The sequence below is a fragment of the Trachymyrmex cornetzi genome, unplaced genomic scaffold (genome assembly GCF_001594075.2).
Source record: "Trachymyrmex cornetzi isolate Tcor2-1 unplaced genomic scaffold, Tcor1.1 scaffold637, whole genome shotgun sequence".
Classification (NCBI taxonomy): domain Eukaryota; kingdom Metazoa; phylum Arthropoda; class Insecta; order Hymenoptera; family Formicidae; genus Trachymyrmex; species Trachymyrmex cornetzi.
The window spans coordinates 488,529-508,524 of record NW_017299956.1 but is presented as its reverse complement, the minus strand read 5'-3'; the positions used below and the strand labels follow the sequence as shown (position 1 = coordinate 508,524).

The 19,996-nt window shown below is 35.7% G+C and overlaps 1 protein-coding gene across 2 annotated transcripts in view; it reads left to right on the top strand.

Annotated features, from left to right (window-relative positions):
- The window catches only part of LOC108766863 (Down syndrome cell adhesion molecule-like protein Dscam2), a 189,180-nt gene that overhangs the window by 117,911 nt on the left and 51,273 nt on the right, over positions 1 to 19,996 (top strand). For both annotated transcript variants that reach the window (XM_018516398.1, XM_018516397.1), the window contains exons 6-7: positions 7,848 to 8,173; positions 17,951 to 18,200. In XM_018516398.1, coding sequence (XP_018371900.1) covers positions 7,848 to 8,173; positions 17,951 to 18,200 — 576 coding nt within the window. The remainder of the gene's footprint in view (positions 1 to 7,847; positions 8,174 to 17,950; positions 18,201 to 19,996) is intronic.

Below are 19,996 nucleotides of genomic sequence, written 5' to 3'. Positions count from 1 at the left end.
GGGGGGGGAGAGAAAAAAGAAGAGAGAGAGGGGGGAGAGAGAGAGAGAGAGAGAGAGAGAGAGAGAGAGAGAGAGAGAGAGAGAGAGAGAGAGCACTCTTGTGCGTCTACGTGTTCTGCCTTTTCTTCTCGTATTTACCTTCGCGTATTACATACGCGCGTGCGACGATGTCGTCGTAAAGCCAGCATAATTCAATGCAAACAGCGAGAGGCAGAAACGCTCGAAAATACAACGCCGCGCGCGACGCTGAAGAGCGAAAGTATACGCGTGAACAAACTCCATAAACGGCGACAATTATTTTCGCAAACAACACAAGGCGCAGACTTGTGCGCGAATAGAAATAAAGGATGTAATTCTGGAAATGCTTGTTATATTCGATGCATACTCTGTTTATACATAAGGGAGAATTGGCGTTTCTTACATCTCTATTTAATCATGATTTATTTAGCTTGTTTCATGTTCTTTTACTTTCGATTATAAACGCTGAGGTATACATTGTTATGAAAACTAGGCTTGTATGGAAAACTAAGTTTGTATGTTCACATGTCCCAAACGATTCATTCAAATTTTTATATATTTAATATAAAATGAATATGTTAGAAATCAATATAGGTATCGCGTAAAAAAGAATGTTCACAAAAATGGTAATACTGACACAGTTTATAAACAAACTGTGGAAGTATATTTCGTTTAGTATATAATTAACATTTATATATTAAATTACATTAACACGTATTTCGCTTATTTATTATAATCTTAGAATTTACGTTTCAAAACACATTATTTTCATGTTACACTTATTAATCATATCATTTTGACACTAGAAAACGTTGGATATTAATTTAAAAATTTAACACAAAATTTTTAAATAACATAATCACATTATGTTAAATTAACACTCAAATATATTAAAAAATTCAACACAAACGCTTAATAAAAAAACGTGAATGGACCATTTCCAACACAAATACCCAATGTTTTTTTATCGCGTGACTTATTATTGCTTTATGACACACTAGTGACTACTTTACCTTTACAACTCGCTTCTGACTTTTGATTTAACAGCTTATTGTAGAAAGCTCATAACCATCGACGGAATGAACTCTCCCAGAATTATCACAGATAAAGTATTCAGCGAAATAAGTTTCGAGCGCACGTTAAATTATATCGTTTTTTTTTTTTTTTTAGAGTAATACTCCGTCGTATCGTGCCGTACAATGGCGCCGTGGGGCCAAAGTCATAATTAAGTTTCTCTTTTTGTGTCAGGACAAGTTACTCTTTCCTGCTCTTTTGTGTAATATACGTCTAGAAATGAATTATCGGACCAGGAGACCGGCCGCAATTTAATGCAAAGACAGCGCTATCACGTTGTCCCGCGGCCACAATTGCGGCGTAAAGATAATAATTTAATCGAGTAAGTAACAAATGATATTATAATATTTCGCTCGCGAACTGGCGATTAAAATTAATCGGTTGCTTTTACATGAAAAATTCATCAGGTTTTCGCTTGAAAGGAATCCGAAACACTCTCGTCGATAAATTATTACTCTGACGTCGACTTTGGTAAAATAATTTACATGTGACGTAATGCGCGTAATGTACGCTTTGTCGGTGTTCGACCGTGCAAATTTTGTGCGGAGTGACATTTTTCGCGGCTATAAATTGTTAATGGAATGGTGATTTTCCTACAAATATGTGTTAAAATATGCAAGTACAGTGCAGCGACAAAAAAAAGTTATCGATCCAACAATTTGGAAAATTCGACACTCTGCAAATGTTATTCTTAATAATCTTCTCAAATTCGAAATTTCAATTATCTGATATACTTTATGAAATTCATAAAAATTACTTTGAACAGTTCAGTATAGTAATATTAGAGGAAGGTCACCGATACCGACATACCACTTTGTTTGTAGATAATATTTCTTAAACAAAAGGTTCAAATACAACTTCAAAAACATAAATACAAAGTAAAAAGTGTCTTCTATCAGATAGTATAAGCAACTTTTATAATACTGTTCGCAATTTTGCAATAATTAAGTTTTTCGTAAGTTATGCAAAAATGAGCGTCTGACAAAATTATGGCTCCAAAATTGACATAATAGGCAATAATACCAACATTCCTATTTTATGAATAAAGATATATCCTATTCTCTGTAAAGAAAACTAATTTATGAAACTATAAACATTTAAAATGACATAATATTATCAATAATACAATCACTATTATTTTAATTACGCAATTTGCAAAAGAACACCGTAAGAATTTTCTTCTCGGATTCATAGAATTGGTTTTTAGCTGATTTGGTATAGAAATAACCCACAAATATATGAATTATGAGTTTGTACTTCTTTAATTAGCTAAAAAGATCATAATTTTATTAGTATTAATAAAGTGCAATGGTTAGTTTCTGAGAAATAAGGGGATGTCACTTTAAAAGACCTATTCAGTATCGGCGACTTTCCTCTAGTAATTCAAAATAAAAATTCACAGAGGGAACCTTAATTGGAAGTTTAATACATGGCTAAAAGTTCAGGTTTTGTTCATAGAGAGAAGATAATAGTGCAAGGCGCGGTCTTTCCGTAGATAACCAAATTTTGCAGAATACTTTGGCGTTCAGTAGTTGAAAATGACTTCAGTCGCAATCTTAGTAATTTCGAGTGGCTCTTATTTCAGGATATAAATCGCCATTATTATCTCGAGCAATATCGCGACAGCAACGCGCATACGTGCACCTCCGGGCGTAAATTGCACGCGACGGATATCGCGTCGTGACCTGAATTTCGAAGCAATCACTGGATAATATTAAATTATATATGCGTACCATGGACTGCGGAGGGACCGGGACTTTGCTGGTGTAATATGGTTACCGATAATGTATGCGCGATTAATTCCATGAGTGTTCCTTATCTGCATAAACGTTTAAACTTACCTTAAACCAAGATTACTTTAAAGATCTAAAACATCGCCTGATGTTTCTTGGTGCCTTCGAAATTTGCAAGCCTGAGGCCATTTTGTATTAACTTAACTGAATTTTCTATCTTTTGTTCTGTTTCCATTGCCATGTTAGAGTTACAGAAAATTTTCCGTGTTCCCCGCCCGAGATTAATTGTTAAAATCACTTCGAATCAATTTACAATTTAATCACTTTCGTACGATTTCTACCGTCAAAATGAAAAAGGGAAACCATAATGGCAAAGGGAAACCACTGCCCGTTTAGCCATGAAATGAAATTGACGAAAGAAAACGTGCAAAACGATCACAGGAGAAAAGACGCCACGGTGCGGCAAGTACGTTCTATAATACGCGATAAGAGACCTCGCACGGTTAATTAGCGCCAACTTTATTACGGCGGAGCCGTTTGTTCGGAGCAAATACACGAGCGCGAATTGGAGGGAGGAGGACTGCCAACGCCATTTGAATTTCGCTTTGACGACGATACACACGCGCTGGGTGTATATTTAATAGAGTCTTAATTGGAGTCACCGGCTCGAGAACTTTAATTGGACATCGCGTGCGACGAGAGAGCGAGAGAGAGAGAGAGAGAGAGAGAGAGAGAGAGAGAGAGAGAGAGAGTATAGAACATACCGTTTCTGTGGTTTTTGCATGCTCTCTCTCTCTCTCTCCCTTCCCCCTGTCTCTCTCGTTTTCTCTTCCCCTTTCTCTCTTTATACCTCTCTTTCATCTCGCTCTTTTATCTACTGATCGAAAAGCAGATTGCACCTCAAAACTTGGTTCTGTTTTACATAATTAAACAACAATTCAATAACTTTCAAATGTTTGTTTTAATGTGATGCCATGCCCCTCTAATCCGTGAAATAATACTAGAGTGATATCCAGATCTATCTGGTTTCTCCTTCCTGATTTTTGCATTGTATGTTCTATTGTTTTAAGATATTAGGATTTTTAAATTAGAAAATATTGCATAAAATCCCTCATTATCTTCGGATAATTAAAAAAAGAATAACATATGTTTTACTCCGGTTAATTATATATTCGAGAGAACATTATCAGGCATTATCGCCATATTTTGTTTGAAAAATTTCCAATTTTAATTATTAATTAATTTTCCATATAAACAGCTTCTCTATTCGCGAGTTTTCATTTTAATTACGAAAGTATGTACCATATAGTAAAAAAAATATGTACAATTATATTTTATAATATAAATTATTCTTAATCTTGTTTCTATTTCAATGTCAAATTAAAATTATTCACAGATAAATGCCAAGTGACTTTGCATTGTATCGTCAAAATTATACATGACTCGACGCTATTTTCCTTCAACATTTACATGTCGTGAACGTATGATAGAGCGTGTCATTAATCGACATCTGTTGATGAACTCCTGTAATGGAGAGTCTGGGATAAAATTCGCTTTTAAAATTGCCGAATCATGTCGCAGTGGCATTCTTCTTTTTATCCTGCGTTAACGAGAATGCTGACGTTGAAGTGTAAGGCACGCATTACACACCATACAGTAAAAAGTTTTCGACACGTTGACGTATGCATCAGTCGATACGGCGTTTTGCTGTCACGCCGGGAATTTGCGCATTAATTATTTTTAGCGATCGAGGAATTCGTCCTCAAAGAAAAAAGTATGGATGAAATGCGGAATCTGTTAATTACAAAAATTATACTTTTTACTTGTCTCACTTTTTAAAAGTACTTGCATATTATAATTGTTTACTGCACAAGTACAAGATTTACCGCGCGCGCTGTAAAGATATATATATTAAAGTAAAGAAAATACTCTCTGCGTTTTCGCTCTCGGCATTTTCGAGGATTTGTCAGTGAACTTTCATCGCCGGACGCGTGTAGCAAAATGCAGTTGTGACACTTGCAACAGCGCGCCTCGAGGCTATATTTTTTTGTTTGCACAAGCGACAACGACGACAACGACGATGACGGTGCCGGCGACACCGACGACGACGTTGACGTCGAGGGGCGTAAGTCGGGATGTAAATGGCGTAAAAACTTTTCGACGTGCATATGCACGAGACGACGGTATGCACCGAACGAGGATATGAACAAGGGTGTGGTGGCGGTGGCGTTGTGCAGGAATATGGCAACTGAAATTGCACAGTGCTATAGAGAGAATAGGAAGCAGGAAAGAGACAAAGAGAGGGAGAGAGAGAGAGAGAGAGAGAGAGAGAGAGAGAGAGAGCGCGCACCGTGAGAGAGAAGAGGACGTTGAATTGGAGAGGGTATGTGCACTAAAGAGGATGAGAGGGAGCGACAAAGAGAGAGAGAGAGAGAGGGAGGGGGTTGCAAGATCGAGCGAGACACGGTTGCGAGAGCGAGAGTGAGATAGAGGTACTGCGACGATCAATACACCATCAGCTTAAATTACAATAATAACGTCGACCAGACAAAGCGCTATTATAAAATAGTGAGGCTGTAAAAGGCCGCGGCGTCGCGCTGTCCAAAACTGGCCCAGGGACAAACACCCTTATCTCAGAAAAGGAAACGAAGGAGGGAGGGAAATGCTTAATCGTTGTTAAAAGGAGGAGAAATAAAACGCTCGTTATTCGACGAGCTATACCACTTATCAACCCTCTCCGTGTTCTCACGAGGATGTCGAGAAATTGGACGCTTGTTTCGTCGTCGTCGTCATTACCGCTCTTAGTCCGGGACGACGGTAAATTTAACCCCCTCGCGGCCGGACAGAATTGCCCGCGATGTTTTCATCGACGTAACAGAGCTTGGTTTATTGATTCTATTAGCCGCGATAAAATTCCGCGCCCCGAAATTTACACGCGGATTTCACTGAATACGACGCGCGCATGCTGTTACTACGTGAAATGGATTTACATTCATTCCCGAAATGTCTCCCTTTCTCTGCACTTTCGAGAGAGTGCGCTGGATTTCGGAATATCGCCTTTGTCTATTAAACTACTCTCTCACAATCGTCGTGAATGACATTGCCGAAGAGAGAGAAGTGAACGATAAATTTGACTTAATGGTATTTTAATTTTTTAACTTTTTGTCGATGCTAAAATTACAAACGATTTTAACCGAAATAAACTTTACGAAATAAATAAATGCTTAAAACAAAAATCTGACTGAAAGACCATTAAAAATATATCTAAAGCATAAAAATAGTATTACAATGGTAAAATTACAGCAAAAAAAGAATATCGAATTTGAAACTTTCAGTGTAGTTTCTCCCTGGGAAAAGTGCGGGACGATGTTTCGCGATTTTTACGTTATGTACATTAAAAAGTTAACGCGGGATCTCTGTCGGCTCAGCCAACTCCACGGGGATTTCTTTCTTAACGACTTCTCGGGGAGATATATATATCGTAAAATATCCCATGGAAAATCGTCTGGACCGAAATCAGCGAGAGAAACATGTTTTTAAAACTTTAAATTTCTAATCCCATTCTTTCCTAAGATACTGAATATCAGTAAATACAACACTCGAGCATGTTTGTTGACTAATAATTTATTAATTCCCATGCAACAATGCATGAGCCTATAATAATTTGCATATGTTGAATTTCGTTAGGTAAATACATGCGCCGGTTAACATACATTAATAATGTACACGGCCGATAATCGGATATTTCTGAAATTTTGCTGTATTATTAATGTGACCGCATACATACGTCTGAATTGGTTTATCACGCGTGCGTATGTCATCCATTTAAATATATTTGAATATCACAAAAAAGCGTGCTCTCCTCCACTTTACGTTACGAAAGCTTCGCAATCACGAGCAGGTGCACGATTGATATTACCGTAATTCGATTTATTATACCGTGAACGTGAAAATCGTCAATTCGAATTAATTTACAAATTCGTAAATTAAGATAAGGTTTTCAGCATGATATCACACAATCTCACACTGCTGAAATATTCTCACTATTATAATAGACAACAATGGAAAGTCCTAATTACACAGAAAATTAGTTTCGAGCACTGCTGAAGCTCGTCGGTTTTGCTTATCATCGTAATAATTTAGCAGGTTATTACAGAGTAATAAGAGAATTAAGTCGAAAGCATACATAAGCTGAAGGCTTTTCGGAGGAAAAAGTATATGTATTTAGTGTACCTACATGATATAATTCGAGGCAAGCTCGAATTTATAGGCTATGGCATACAAAAAACCTAGACAGTAAGACATAAGCAGTAACCAAATCAACATTTTGGATTTGCTACTGCGTATTGTGTTATATTCTCTACTGTGATTGATCGATTCACTTACTATTTACGTCTATAGTCTCTCAAACAATGAAAAGCACAGGTAGAATAAGGAAAATAAGGAATAAGAGATTTCACCTATTAGAAACCATGTATAATAGAATGTACGATTTCTGATAAGTTGAAATCTATTAAGTTTTCTGTTTTTCTCCCAGATAGCACATTATATTCTGGGAATATTTTGAGAATATAATAAAAGGGTCACGTCTGATATTCGTATGATATTCCTATGTCCGTAGCAACATTATTCGCAGTATATCCTCAGAATATCGAGTTAAATTTCGAAAATTTTCCTTAAGAATGTGTAAGAAATATCTATTAAAAATAATATTCTGTTATTTTTAATAGATATTTCTTACACATTCTTAAGGAAAATTTTCGAAATTTAACTCGATATTCTGAGGATATACTGTGAACAATGTTGCTGCGGACATAGGAATATCATACGAATATCAGACGTGACTCTTTTATTATATTCTCAAAATATTCTCAGAATATAATGTGCTATCTGAGCTATTATCTGTGCGTTTCATTATATTTAAGGCTGTATTTACTGCCTAACATTTTTCTGTGTGTTATAAGCTTATTGCATTATAAAAATGAAACTTTTCTAACTCTGAATTCCTTTCTTCTGTTCCAGAACATCGCAACTCGTCGCCGCCGCGATTCAACGAGCGGGTGAATCCCGGGCCGATCCGCACCGGTGAGACGATTGTATTATCGTGCATCTCGCAGGGTAATCCGCCACCGACGTACCTCTGGTTCCGCGAATCCGTATCGGGCACGACGATGGTCTTCAACTCGGAGAGGATACACGCGCGTGCCGGCGTTCTGGTGCTGCAACCGGCCCGGATCGAAGATGCCGGTAGATATGTCTGCCATGCAAACAATACCGCTGGTTCCGAGCGAGTTGAGCTGGAAGTCACCATCATAAGCAGCCTCTCTATCCATCTGGCGCCTCAACAGGTTCATTATTCGATCTTTTCTATCTCTTTTTCTTTCAATTGGAACGACGGCGCCTTCATGCGAACGACCCAATTCACATACCCGTGTGTCTTATCGTCTTTTTTCCATTTTATTTTCTCTTCCGACCATTTCTACCGATGATAGAAATAGCGACGATCGCTCGGCACAGCTTTTATCTAAATATAAAGACTTGATATAACGTAATTGGCAATTAATTAATAAGTTCAATAAAAACAATTTAAGTTATTTTAAAATCAAAGACTATGAGTCACAACAAGATGGTGAGTGTTAGAAATTAACCTAATATTTAATAATTAAGTTATAATAAATACATTAAAACATAAACCAAACGTTTGAACCCTTATCGGGTCATCTTCAGTGTAGAATATTAAAAACAAACAAATTTACGATTGATCGTCGACATAACGTTAAAGCAGTTATTTAAAATATTCCTCTTCAAATTTTTTATGTACATACCTATCTCTGATATTTTTTCTCTTCTGCCTTCTTCGAATGTTGCGGACGGTAATGCAATCCATCAAAAATCACCCATTGCAATTTTATGATTAAAAGATATGCTCAATATTTAGATTGACATAATTATTGACTAAAAGTATTGTATAATCTAAAATCATCTCAAATATAAATTAGTTGTATCTTTTTAAGTGCCCAAAACTTCCAAATTGCAATAGGTTTACAATCCACGGAGATATTGATATAGAATAATTACATTAAGATTGTAATTTTTAGAAGATTCAACAAATAATTTAAGTTCTGATATTCCGGCTAGCAATTTAAATTCTTAATATTCCGATTAAAACTCTTAATAGAAAAAGCGTAGAAAATACGATTTTATGATATATTGCTTCGAACTATACGAGTATATGGAAAACTTAAACCCACAAATAAACTATACAAATTTCTTATTTTTCTTAGTTTTTTAATTTATTGAATTTTTCTTACACATATCTCTTCTAGTTTTATATAAATATTGTACATAAATACTTTACAAATCACTAAATAATTTGATTTATTTTATTAATATTTATATTTATATATTTTATATTTGATTATTTAGCATTTAGAGTACTAAAAATAATTTAATTTTTTTTTTCTTTCTTTCCGTTCAATTATATAAAAGTATTTCAAAAAATTATGTATATATTTCTTTGAAACAATAATGACATTAAAAGAAAAATTTATATCTTAAGTTTTAGCTTTATTGTATTATAAAATATTTAAAATATCGCGTAAAATTGAAAAATTGCAAAACATCGAGCAAGCTTAAAACGAATTTTGCGCAGAATGTAAATTGACAGAAAGAGATAGTAAAGCGAGGAAAAAGTTTTGGCACGACTTTTAATGCCTCGGGAAACACAAAGATTGGTTGATTTAACAGCGAAAATATTGCTTGGTTTGCTTTCATATGAACAGCAGAGTTTCTAATGTGCGAGATTTCACTCTGTTTCACTTTATACATAATTACGCAACAAAATACGAAGTGTAGTTTATATTAACAGGCATGCAAATTAATTCTAATCTCTTTCGAGGCGTGAAATGGTACGCAAACATTCGCAACAGAGCGACGTTTGAGCTTTGCTTTTCCAAATAATGTTCGAATCCAAGTTTCGATTGTTATTACGTGCACCTTTGTTCAGCGTAATCGCCATAGAATATAGCCAGCTATTTCGATTTGAGCAAAGTTAAACCCAAGTTCATCCCGTTACTCCGAACGAGGTAGTGAACTTTGGACAATCTCCGGATAATTGGGTCGAACATCAACGCTACATCACAGTTCCTCCATCCATCTTGAACCAATGTCGGTTTACATGCATTTCCTCTCTTCTAAGTTTCACAAACAAATGTAAACTTTCTTCTTCTTTCTCTTCTTTTTTGTACTACATTACACGGTTGCGTTTTGGATGCATCAAAGATCGTTTCATATCATCGTAACATCCACGTCAAGCATTTATGAGATCTGGTTTTGCAATAACTATTTATCACATCTTGACTGTTGCAATAATCTGAAATGGACTTCTATTCTGGAATGAATCATGCTAGACTGCGAAGCGGATAAGAGCGAAGAGAATTATCGTCATACATTTTCGAAGCTCATGAATAAAATCCATTTCATCCAGCTGAAGCCTTAAATCCAGCGAAGTAATTTCATCGATCTCTTCAGAATCGATGCAAAATCCGCTCGCTATCTCTTCCATTTAAGATCCTCATCGGGAGGTAAATAAATGACAATCATTATTCCAACTGTCATCGCGCGTGACAGTTTACGCTTGGCTTCCCATTGAGCGGATTAAGAATCTCGAGGCGACGTTTCTCGACGATATCGACGATAATCTTTTCCGTTCACGTAGTGAACTGCCTCCCCCCTCTCCGTTTTCCAGACTTTTCCGAACTAGCAGCTTTTCTTGAATCGCTTCGTCGCAAATGACTCGGGCGTTTCTATTGTCCGCTCTTTTCCCTCTTCGGCCTTCGATCCAGGCGACAATTGTCGCCAGTTTCCCCGAGAGGCGCGAGGGACACAGTCAGAATCTGCATTTTACTTATCGTCATTCGGCGAGATTTCGCAAATTTTACCTTTACTCGAGATTTCTACGCTCTTCCGTAACGTCGACGATGGCATTTACGGACTAAATCGATATTTATTTAGAAAATGCTGCAAGTCCATTGAATCGCATTATATAAGCATTTACCCTGCCACTTACTATCGTATTCCCTAAGAAAAACTTCAAAATCTGATCGGACAACCATTTAACAGAATGAGCTTATATCGTTTTTCCGTTAGTCCAAAAATCGTTTTTAGAATTATCGGTTAACGATTTGAATTTTTATAAAATAATTTCATTAAAAAGGAATATCTTCTTAAAGTAATTTTCTTAAAGAATATCTTTTTAAAATAGATCAAATAACTTAAGGAATAATTAATGCTCATAAATATTATACTGAAAAGATAATTTGAATTTCTCATTTCTTATTACTTTGATTCTTATTATAAATGAATAAATTGCATAAAATGTTTGCAAAATCTTTTTTGAACAATTTTTAATACAATACTCTATCAACAGTTTTTCTACATTTTTATAGATTATTTTTTATATCATAAACTTGTACATATAATGATAAGAGTATATACGTTTAACATAATCGCCTGCGAAATATGAAACGAATAAAACTTGTTTTTGTCGCATTTCGGTATGTCGATTTTTCGTTGAATTATAATGTTTATAAAATCCAGCACGCGAGCGTCATTCAGAGAGAACGCTGTGCGTACTTTTTGCATGTTTTGTAATTTGACAGGTGCATTAATACATTATCAAAAAAACAAATGTAAAAACGTGTGATACACGCGCTTTGAAACATGATATGCTGCCATCGAGGGACACCGCGCCGACCGAGAGAGATTCTGCTTCTACATCATTACGGGTCGATATAATTGCTAATATCTTTGCACAGAAAAATTGTAGTGAGGTGATCTTGACGTTGTTGGAAAGCTAAGCTTCTAGCGCTCCAAACGAGTGTAACGCCACTTATCTTGGATGATTAGATTAGCGTCCACTAATTACGGAAATAAAATTGATTTCGCCACGAGACTTCCTCAAACATTTAAATCAAGATTATGAGCAGATATAATTGCCAATATCTTCATACAGAGAAATGACAATAGGATAATCTTGATCTTATTCGAAAACCAAAATTCTGATGTTTCCAATGAATATAAGATTGCTTATTTTAGCTGACATAGTTTGCGAGTTTATTATCGATAATAAAGAAATTAAAATCGATTTTGCTATACAATCTTCATCGTTTAAAACAGAAGAGTGTATCTCTTTTAATTTATATTACTATTATTTTATGTCAAATTTTTACAAGAAGATTTAAATTATGCGATTTCGAGTATTTATATTTATAACCCTATTTATAATTTAAAATTTAATAACATTTTTTTAGTTACATCATTGTTGCAAGAGTATTTGTGTTGTTTGCAAATTCATAGACTACGCAGGATCACGGTTCGTTGTTTCGTGATTTTATTAAACCTTCAAGAGGCTTAATCTATAAATCTCCCTTTTTCTCTGTATCTCTATTTTGCTTCCTATCTCTTCTCTTAGCTGAGATATAGATGAAGACAAATTTCCTCCGAAATAACTTCAACTAAATTCAAACCGACTCCGGTAGCGCGAGTGACTAATTTTCAGCGACGTAGATAATCGAGGATCGCGCACTAGTACCGTAAATAACAGCGAAGGCAAGAAGTCTAGAAGCGCAATTGCGCTCGGCCGTGATACTGCATATAAAACATGATGCTTCATCCATGAACACGATGAATTTCGAAGTTGTCCTGACCACTTATTCCCCGGGTCAAATTATCGTTCGCTCGGAGATCGTCAGACTTTGTTCCGCAATTGCCTATTCTCTTCCTCGAAAGTTTCTCACAAATGTCAACTTTCGTAAACAATTCTGCCGCTATTTGAACAAAATTTAACTCACGGTTTGCTAAAATTTTTGCTCTTCTGTGTATTCTGGTTTAATTTTTAACTGTTATTACTCTTTTACTTTTATTAGTCCGGTTTTTTTTTATTTTTCTTTTTATTGTGGCCATATTACATTTTTATATATTTATATTGATATATTTGCGAAAACAAATCCTATTATGTCTGGTATGTTTTGTGAAATTATAATCGAGACCGATAGCTTTGTATATATTTTCATTTTATCTTGATCTATGGCGCGTTCTACGTCATAAAAAATTACTATTCTCTGATGAAATAGTGTATACTCGGACGATCGTGTAATAGTACACTCTCTACGATCTCTATGAAGCTCGCGCTTCATGGGCAGGTTATCGACGACCGAAGTGGTTGCGACCGATAACACACAGACCGAGATATCGAAGCGCCCGCGCGAAAACCGGCATGTAATAAATGCTCCACACGCGCACAAACTATTTCACTGTCAATTACCAGCTGATGGATCACAACCCTGTCTCGATTCACTGAGACGAATCGATGTATTACATACCTACGTATCCCATCCTGAAAAGTCGACTACATTCCGGGTCGATCGACGCCTGGAAACGCGAGGAAAGAGAGAAAGGGATAGGAGAGGGTGGAAAATGTCAGTAAAGTGTCGCTGTCCAACGGAAAATGCGAGAAAGTGGTATTCTTCCATCTGGAACGGACAGCTTGGACATACATACGTATCTACATACACATATATGTATATATACATATATAAAAGAAGGACGAATACGCGCGCGCGCGTAAATGGTCCACGGATGACGAGGGCTGCTGCGGGTGCCATCGTAGAAGAACGACAGAAACATCAGAGAGAATTGGCCAAGAGGCTGGAAATGTAGAAATACCATATATATTCATTCGCCGAAAGCATTCCATATAACTTTCACGATCATCAAGGGAAGAATGCTTGTAACAGGCAGTTTTACTCGCATATACAAGGTGTCCTATTTACGTAAATATTTGTTGATTAATGTTTCGAGTCGATCTTTCTTTAGCGCAAATTTGATTGACCATTTAATATATCATGTTGAAACGATCAATCATCTCTGTATGTATTAAAAAAGCTTGAAATTTTATGAAAGTTTTTTTAAAATTAAATAAAACTCCAATTTTAATTTGCATTTCAGAAATATTATTCTTGAGGGACGTTATTGTATTTTAATCGTTTATAATTTTAAAATAATTGATAGATTTAATTTTAATCGAAAGAAATAAATTAGTCGAAGAATTTGCAAATGAAAACTGGATGCGACGAATCTAGAACACTCCGTATATATATCAGCTGGCTTCCTTCTCTACAATTTCGTTCCATTAATGCGTCAAACCCCTTTAATGCTTTATTGACGGAAGTCGCAGCTTTTTGTCGCGCGTAACACAATTTCCGACGCTACGACAGAGTTAATAATCACAGGCTTTTCAACGGATCTCTCAACGCTGCCAAATTATTTCTGCCGTTCGTCACTTTAAGAGGACGATTAATTGAACATACGAAACTTGTGTGTTCCATTGGATCGGATAAGTTTTAAGGATGTAATATCACAACTTAAAGCATTTTTTTTTTTTACCAAAAATGTAAAAATTACAAAGGTTCTATTATTACGTTGAATATCTGCAACATAAAATTTAAGTACAATTTTCTGATTGATTTAAAAGTTATTTAATTTTTAATTTGCTTTGATTTTTAAGTAAAATTGCATTTTGTAATATTTATTTACAAATTTGATGAATAACATTGTACAAATTAAATCAAATTATATATATATATATCAAAAAACAACCAAACTCAAGGCTAATGAGAGTCAGCGCGGAAGTGTGCAATAAATCTCACATGAGTAATTTTATTAATCCATCCGATGTGATGACCTCATCTTTATTCAAAATCTTGAAAATTTGTACGTTTCGATTCTCTTTTGAATCTTCATCTGCAAACTTCTTAAACAATATTAGATTTTGCGAACGTTCAATGTACAGTCACTCGCAGGTTGCCAAAACTGAAGTGTTATCTATTTAAAATTCTTATATATAAGATATTGAAAAAACAATTAATGTAAACAAGTAACTCACCCACACGATCGCCAAATCTTGTCATGAAACCTTGGATAATGTCTTTATTTTCACGATTGAATACATTCTGTAATATATTTTATATACTTTATTTAAACTCCGTCCAATCCATCTGGAGCGACGAATGTGTCTGACAAAACTTTATTAACGAAGGTCGGAACGACGGCAACAATAAGTCATAATAAAAATTAATTATCTAGACAGTAAATACTTATTACGTTGCTGATCTTAACATATATGATCTGCCTAACATATTTAACATCTATCATGTCATGTCATGGATATAATACATATAAGAACAGAAAATTATTACAAAAGTTTAAAACATAATTCAACACCAGAATTAAAGCGTCAAAAGCGTAGATCTAAAATATACAGTCAAGATTTAAAACATGTCATTTTAACCTTATGCTTAAAACTATGTAGCATAACAATCAATCCATTATAAAATTTTACACATATAATTATATTCAGAAACTGATAAAAATAATATACAATTTCAACATATTTGTATATATAAAAGTCTAATAAATATTCGTGCAAAAGTTCATTAGAATACATTTGCTCGTTTAAATGTTATTTACTTAAAACTACAGCAAAATATGATAACTGCACTTTATAAACCCGTAAATAATTTCTTATTTTGTTTTTGCAGTTGCTTTCAGGACGTATTTACGACAAAATTTTGAGATATATTGAATGATATTGGCTGATACTTTTAGTTGTATAACCAAAACATCCTTAATGCGATTTTCGACGTTTAATTCACGAAACGTTAAACGAAAATATTCCAGAATTTTAATAACGTTCAGAAATTCGTACATTTAAAGCAGGTACAAAAATACTTTTACGGCTACTCTGCAAAAATATCGGTAGACTTTATTATTCATGTTCTTTCAACAAAATAAAGTTTCAAATGTACGCGTGTGTAAACCGTTATTTAAATTTTTTATCTTATAATTTAATAGACTACATTATTTTCTTCTTCTCTTTATTATTTTTAGAAGCTTGTCAGGAATGAAACAAATTTAATATACTCTCATCCTTATTTAACAGCAATCCCCTTATTTGTCCCCTGCGTTTTCTCCTCTGAAAAAAAGAATACGTAATAACCACGCGACGCGCGTTTCAAAGAAAATTTTATGTACGCATCGCGCGTGTATGCGTTTATTGTTACCCTGAAACAAGGGATCTCCGCGTGTTGTAAATATATACTTGCGCGCAGACCGTAAAGGGAAAGACAAACCACAAAGAAAGTTAGCGCGAAGAGAGAGGGGAAGTAAGAAGGGGACGTTAGCTCGCCTTAGTTCGTTTTATGAATCTCCCTTCGAGCATCTTTAAAGTAACTATCCGCTATCGCGACCACAGTTTTATCCCTTTTTTCCCCGAGTTTCCTCCGCTCGCTTTTCTAAGAGCGATAACCGTGTCAAAGGATATTTAAAAGTCGTAACGACAATTCGAAAGAAAGTTTTCCCTTAGAATCGCCTAACAAAAGGGACCATCGGCTGAAGCGCGATCTTTTTAACAATATTTAATGGTTGCGGTCAATTCGATGACACAAAAGTGTCTGTGCCTTAAAAGACTCTGTATTGCCGGTGTGATGGGTTATAAACCAATCGATTCTCTCGGTCCATTTATCGTCGACCGTATGAAGCAATGCTTTTTGCTTTGCGTCGAGATCGAAAGCGCGTCCAGCGGTTAGGAAGTGCTTCTCATTCGCGAATTCTTGATCGGAGTGGTTGCGGAATTCGCAAGCGTGATGCAGCGAACATCGCGATGCGGCAGCATCCCATTGCATCTCAACCGTGCGCACGTATGCACGCTCTCGAACATGCACGCCGCATAATCGAAATGCGCTGTTCGTGGCCCTCTCCTCGGTTTATCCCTTCCTCCTTCCTTCTCCCTCTTTTGTCTATACTCTGCTCTCTGTCTCTCTCTCTCTCTCTCTTTCTCTTCTGTTCCCTCGGAGCAAACGAGCATCCTTAATAATGCGCAAGACCGATTCTACTTCGGATCAAAGGATCCCATCTACGTTCGATCGCCGCCAAGTTAAGCGGCTCAAGATGGATATGGAAATTCCGATGGGAGGCCGATTTAATGGATCACCCTATATTATTCTGCGAATTCCTGGCGCGTATCCTTGTCTGACGGTACACGATCTCATCATCTATCCGTTCTGAGAAGACTTCAATTAAACGTAGAACGCTTCCGAGATCGATTCCGAGCGATCGTTATCGAGATTAATATTAGTCGATTAATATCGGTTGCCAACAGGATCAGCTGCAGCTTGAATATAATATTGGAATATTTTTATAAATATATTATACTTTAAATAATATACGATACGATAAAATAGAATGAGATATGAGAAGATTATTTTATGTAAACGGCGAATTTTTTAATTATGTTGAAAACTTGAACGGAATTTTGAAAAGTAAAATACATTCTTCAATTTTGTCAGCTATATTATTTCTAAATTGGAAACAAAATTTGTTCAGTGCTCAAAAGCCGATAAAGTTAGAATTTTCATTAATTTGCATTTCAATTACGTTGATATACTTTTAAAGGAGACGAGCGCGACGGTCAAAGGGCGCGTGATTAAATTAGCTTTTCGAATGCGAGATTGGAAATTCCATTGGGCCACTTGGGTTAATTGTACGGACGCGTTCATCCAATTTCTAATTCAATATACAACGACCGTGTCCTCGCGTTCTCCTCATCGGCACGTACACATTATATTTCGATGAATCGGAATTGCGCGAATCCTCGTTGAGATCGCATTCGTGTTAATTTTTTAATTGTATGACAATTGAATAATCGATTATTAAAACTTGTTTCATCTTGCAGCAGAATATGCAAACTGAATCTATGTTTCTTGTACAGGTTTTGTAATTTCATTTTCGAAAGTTAAACTTCGCAAATCGCAAATTCGTACAATGAAATGTGATTTAATGTTAATTTAAATTTAATTTACACAATGTCGTCAGCACATTTAATATTATACATACACGTGCAATATATACGTATAATACGTATAACGAATTCTAAATCGTAAATATTATATTACATTCCGAGTATCGTATTTCTGTTGTACCGCAGAGATTTTAATCAAATATTATATGTATTACATTTCGTCGCATTGTACGTTGTACATATATATATGTTTTTATGTGGACTCTAGGTGACGGTGGATCTAGGGAAGGACGCGGAATTTCAGTGCTCCGTCACCGGTCAGCCACATCCGGTGATCTCGTGGGCGAAGGACGGTCTTCCTGTGCGGGAGGGTTCGTCGGGTAGGAGCAAAGTCACGGGTAATGACGGCTCGACCTTGCGTATCTCTTCCATCGTGAGAGACGACAAAGGAATGTATCAGTGCTTCGCCAAAAACGATTACGAGATGGTGCAAGCCACAGCCGAATTACGTTTAGGAGGTAAATTCGATTCACCATTCCGTCCTCATGTCTTTCGATTGTCGTGTAATAATCAAAATCAGTACAGTCCTTCATTAGATTGTGACTTACATCGAACACATAGCATCATAAAAAATATGGATTACACTTAATATATATTAAGATACCGCAATAAATTAAATTAACATTAGTTGCAAGGCAAAGTATGGTAGATACTAACATATGATACAATTTTTACTAAGTAAAACTTATAAACTTTAAATATTGTTATAATAATATTATTATAATAATTTGCTAATTATATTATTTCCTAGATATCTTGATTATACACTCTCTAAATCTCAGGGAGTGAAATCTCACTCGAAGAGACTAAAAATTTAGCCTGTCTTAAAAATAAGAGTGAAAACACGGTCACTCTTGTTCAAGATTTTCGCTCTTTTTAAAGTGAAATTTACTCTTTTGGAATGAGATTCACTCCGAAGGAATGAAATCTCAATCCCTTTTTTTGGAGTAAGGTTCCATCTACCCTGGTATTATAAAAAGGGATTGAGATTTCACTCCTTTGGAGTGAATCTCATTTCAAAAAAGTAAATCTCATTCTAAAAAAAAGTAAAAAATCTGCCACTTAACAAGATATTTATTATGTATGTAATATTTATTACAGGGTGAGGAAAAAGTACCGGGACACCTAAATAACTTCTGAATGGTTCGAGATAGAGGATTGAAGTTTATAGGGATGCAAATGGCATCATAAAATCTATCATTTAATACCAAAAACGCCCATTTTAACACCCCCGGGGGGGGGGGAGGGAATAAGAGGGACGGAAAAATCTTAAATTGCACGTGGGATCGAGTGAGGGCTCGTTTGAAAGGACCTTTCAAGACGGGAACAACGCGTGGTGTCCCACACAGAAAAAAAAACTATTCTTAAATCAACCATAATATATTCATATATAAGCAAAAATATTATAATCTTGCTTCAAAGATATTAATCTTGACTTGATTAAATTTGTTTTGATGCAAGTATTACTTTGCACTTAATTCAAGACTTGCTCAATTAAAAATCTTATATCAATACAAATAAATATTATATCAAGACTAAAATTTTTAAAGCAAGATTACAATATTTTTGCTTATATATGAATATATTATGGTTGATTTAAGAATAGTCTTTTTTTCTGTGCAGGTTTCTGCGATTTTTTTCGCAGAGTTATGATTATTTAAACATTGAGATTTCGCAGTAAAGGAGGGCTCACGGCAAGGATGTGTGAAAGACTTTGCGCAGGCACATGTGGATAAAAGTGTATGTGGAAAGAAATGTATGTGTGCGTGCGTGCGTGCGTACAACACACATTTGCACGCACACACACAGCAGAAGGGATTTGGAGTTGTTAACTACTGTGGAAGTGACGAACTACGGGTTCTGTCTCCCCTGTGAGATACATTTGCACGCACACGCACGTGCGCGCACGCGCACACACACACACACACACACCATATTCCTTCCCATATGCACTTTTATCCACACGTGCCCGTGCAAAGTCTTTCTCACGTTCTCGCCGTGAGCCCTCCGCTACTGCGAAATCTCAATGTTTAAAAGATTATAACTCTGCGAAAAAAAATCGCAGAGACCTGGAACGCCACGCGTTGTTCTCGTTTTGGAAGGCCCTTTTAAACAAGCCCTCACTCGACCACACGTGCAACTTAAGATTTTTCCGTCCCCCTTGCCCCCATCCCTCCCGGGGGTGTTAAAATGGGCGTTTTTGGTATTAAAAATGATAGATTTTATAATACCATTTGCATCCCTATAAACTTCA